We start from the raw sequence: 3,659 nt of genomic DNA, 5'->3' as shown, positions 1-3,659 counted from the left end.
ATGGTCTCTTGTGTGGTGTCTAGAACGCGGATAACTGCGTTGTTAATGAGGCGGTAATGCAATAAGAGATGGGATTATAGGTCGGTCCACTGAGATTTCTAAAAAGCACACGCACTGAAAACTTGTCAAAATATTGAACTGGAGAGTTTCAACGTAGAAAAAAGCACATATCGCATTATTTAGGAACAAATTCGAGTAGGATAATAATATTATCCATAACAATAATACAATAACTATGCATAATAATAATAACAATAATAACAATAATACTATTACTACTAATAATAATAATACTTAGAAGAAAATAATCGAAATGCAAAGACTAATCCAGAAAATGAATATACCTTTCTCTTTCCCCATCCGAAATGCAAGTGTTATCCGAAATGCTCTTAGCCAGATGGTTGAATGAATGCGTGTTTGCAAGTTTGGGCATAGGCATATATCTGGGCTACCACTACATAAATGGGGGAGAGCTGACGTAAAAATGGCAAGGGAACACGTTGGAAGGATGCCGCTACCACGGGAAAATTTTGCCTTGAAGCACCTGCAGCACATTGAAGAAAACAGCTTTTACAGCAAGCAATCGGTTTAGTCATGCCCCTTTAAACAATATAGTAGACCAACATAGTACAACTATGGTTTATAGCTGCAGGCCCTGGTATTTTAAGCCATTGAATTGTATCTGCATGTTTGTTTTCATTTACATCTGTTTTGCATACCCAATTTAGATTTTTTTTATGAAGTTTGTTGGTGTATATAAGTTACATTACTAAGACCTACGCAGATCACAGCTTTATACAACGTAGGCCTCTAGAAAAGGAGTTATCAGTCTCCATCATCAGATACCCAGTATAATTACTATTTGCTAATTAAGTATTTGTATATGCGGGCTTCGGTTGAGAGGCCCAATACGTCATGCATTTAAACTTATACTGCTGGATATCACTGACTTTCAGGTGAACAACCACGTTCTAAAATATAACTTTAGTTGACTTATTCATTAATGCATGTTGATGGATTGATTTATGCATGTTGATTGCTTGTTGCACTGTTGTTATGCATAATAACTTTCCTTTTATGAGTATGATCTTCACCACATGGAGTTAAAAATGACATGTTTTGAATGTGAGCAGGAGCCTATGTGAAGGAAAGTGGTATAGACCAGACAACACAATGTATTCATAATTTAAAAGATACATTTATTCTCAGATTGCATATAAATATAAATTATTTAAAAATGTATTATAAAAATAGTTTGGTTTTCGTATATTCATCAATGTTAAATTAAAACATATATTATCATGAAAACAATTAAATACATTTTGCTACTATAAAATGATTGCCCAGCTGCCTTAATTAGGAGAACATTGACAAATATATATTTACACGTAAATAATCAACGCTAAAGACAACGTTATATATTAACATGGATTTACAATGTGTGTATAACAATACGTTATTTTAGACATAAACATAACATTTATTGGGCTCAGGTTAAGCTGAAAGGAGGCTCGTTTTCAATGTTGTTCAGTGAGGGTTTCATGTGCAGTTTTCGTGGGTCCTCGGGTGTCCAAACTTTAGCGGTTCTAATGATGTTCTGGTCTTTCAGCTGTTTCTCGTCTGTCCAGGACAGAGAGTGGCCGGCAAGGGGAGGCAACCCGTAGTCAGGGTCACTTGGAGACGGAGATCCTGAGAAGGGGACACATTATTAGTAATGGACCAAGTCTTTCACAAATGAGTAACAATACAGTCCAAAATTAAGTCATTATCATTATCTAACCATATGGAAAACTTACTTGTTCCTCTGTGGCAAATTATAACTTTTTTGGGTTGAGTCGGTGCTTCACTGTCGGAGTTTCGGATGGGCATGTCCGACTGTACGAGCTCAGCGAGGAAGTTGATGTAGCCAATGGCCAGGCGCAGGGTATCGACTTTGGAGAGCCTCTTCTCGTATGGCAGAGTGGGGATGTGAGACCGGAGTCCCTCGAAAGCATCGTTAATGGACTGCATCCTCCGCCGCTCCCGGACGTTGGCAGCCTGCCGTAAATGTTGCATCTCCATATCGGATCTCATCCGCCTCCGCCTTTTTAGCATCGGGACATCTCCTCCCATCTGAGGCGACAGCTCTGAGGTGCTGTCAGTGCATTCATACGAGAAGGTAGAGGAGGAGGAAGAGAAGGAAAAGTTGCCAATTTCACAGTAGTCCCCATCGTGCGCTAACCTGCTGTCCTTGTAGTAATCTTGGAAATGGCTGGTGAGAAAATCGACATCGTCATCTAGAAACTCGTCGGTGTCCAAGTGGTCCCTGGAGGACTGGTCAGTAAAGAAATCATCCTCGTCAAAATAAGGTGAAGAGAAGGAGTCCAATCCTGTAAATGTATCTAAGACAGTGTCCATTTTTTTGCTGTTGTTTTCTTGTTGCCCAGTAACAACAAATTTGATCTTTGCGCTGCCTCTGGATGCTCAAGAGATAGTTCAGTTGAAGGCTGACACGCGAGGACTCTTATAACTACATCCACAGTCGCGTGCCATTAAGCAAACGCGTCAGCCAATCAGCGTTGAGTATACACTACACTCCGCAGCCGAATGTGCACCTAGAGATAATCTCTTACCACTCCGCCCCCCTCTACCGCGCAGTGTTTACCCCCCTCCTGCACTACATGGAAAACCGAACACAGGGCTAAATGGGCAACAAAGCATTACAGGGCCAATGACCAACTAAGTCCAAAACATGCAGCCACCCTAACATTGTAGCCTACCTTTAAATCTTTACAATAATTTTAAAGAAAATAGAAATCCACACACTAGTCTTGCAAGTATCATTATTTATTTATTAAAGCTTAGCCCGACGCTCTTGGCCTTCGTCAGAGCTTTTGTGGAAGTTTGTATTTGAGCAAGAGTAGTGTAGTGTTTTTTATTTTATCTGAAGTAATCGCCTTATTCCCACCCACCTGCAACGAGAACTCAGAGCGGTAGATTTTTTGAATGTTGATTCAATACAATTATAAAGGGATTTACTTACAGACTAAGTGTCCATATCTGGTTGCATGCTTCCACAATAATATATTATTATTATTAATACTATTAGGCTATTATTACTATTTGGCTACAATAATAGTGTAATAAACATCAGTCTTTTCCAACGCTCCACGTCTTAATGATCCTATTGGTCTTTTGTCAATGCAATCTAAATCTGTTTCCTCTTATTCAAAACCTACTTTTCGAGCTTTATACAAGAACATACAACGTCTGAATTGAAAAGGCTTATATTACACTTAATGTACCCTTGCATCTATTGGGACTGAACAATGTGTAAAGTGAAGAAAAAACAACATTTCGATACTAGCCTAATTAAAGGGTCGAGCAATAACACCCCAGATAACAATAACACCCCTGACACTTCATGAAGGCATGCACATCTTAAAGCAGGTACCTTCCTCATTCAATAGCCGACCACTCATGCCTGCAGCAAACTGTAGAGCCCTTTGGTCTGATCACTTCATTACTAGGCCACCCTGCTATTTTGGAGGATTCCAATTCCTATTAGAACCCATAGAACGCAGAGCAAAAAATGTGCATGTCATTGGAATTAAAAGTAATTTTAGTGTTAGACAGGCAGATAAAATGATGTGTTTATCAAGCATAGGTTTTATGACGCC

General features: G+C 39.2%; 1 protein-coding gene across 1 annotated transcript; it reads right to left on the bottom strand.

The window, feature by feature from the left end:
* Window positions 1–1,176: 1,176 nt before the first annotated feature.
* ptf1a (pancreas associated transcription factor 1a) lies at window positions 1,177–2,479 on the bottom strand. The gene is made up of 2 exons (XM_020466408.2): window positions 1,797–2,479; window positions 1,177–1,689 (listed from the first exon to the last, which is right to left on the bottom strand). Exons 1-2 carry the CDS (start codon window positions 2,395–2,397, stop codon window positions 1,490–1,492), a joined length of 801 nt encoding a protein of 266 aa, XP_020321997.1. The 5' UTR covers window positions 2,398–2,479; the 3' UTR covers window positions 1,177–1,489.
* Between the last annotated feature and the right edge of the window lie 1,180 nt (window positions 2,480–3,659).

This window comes from Oncorhynchus kisutch, linkage group LG30, assembly GCF_002021735.2.
Source record: "Oncorhynchus kisutch isolate 150728-3 linkage group LG30, Okis_V2, whole genome shotgun sequence".
NCBI lineage: Eukaryota > Metazoa > Chordata > Actinopteri > Salmoniformes > Salmonidae > Oncorhynchus > Oncorhynchus kisutch.
Note: the sequence above shows the minus strand (reverse complement) of the source record. Positions and strands in the feature narration are given on the sequence as shown.

What these genes read in the sequence shown, in the direction of transcription:
- ptf1a (XM_020466408.2), bottom strand. Translation starts at nt 2,397, where the DNA reads ATGGACACTGTCTTAGATACATTTACAGGATTGGACTCCTTCTCTTCA. An exon ending in AATTTGCCACAGAGGAACAA is followed by an intron (nt 1,690 to 1,796) that starts GTAAGTTTTCCA and finishes TCCCCTTCTCAG; the next exon opens with GATCTCCGTCTCCAAGTGAC.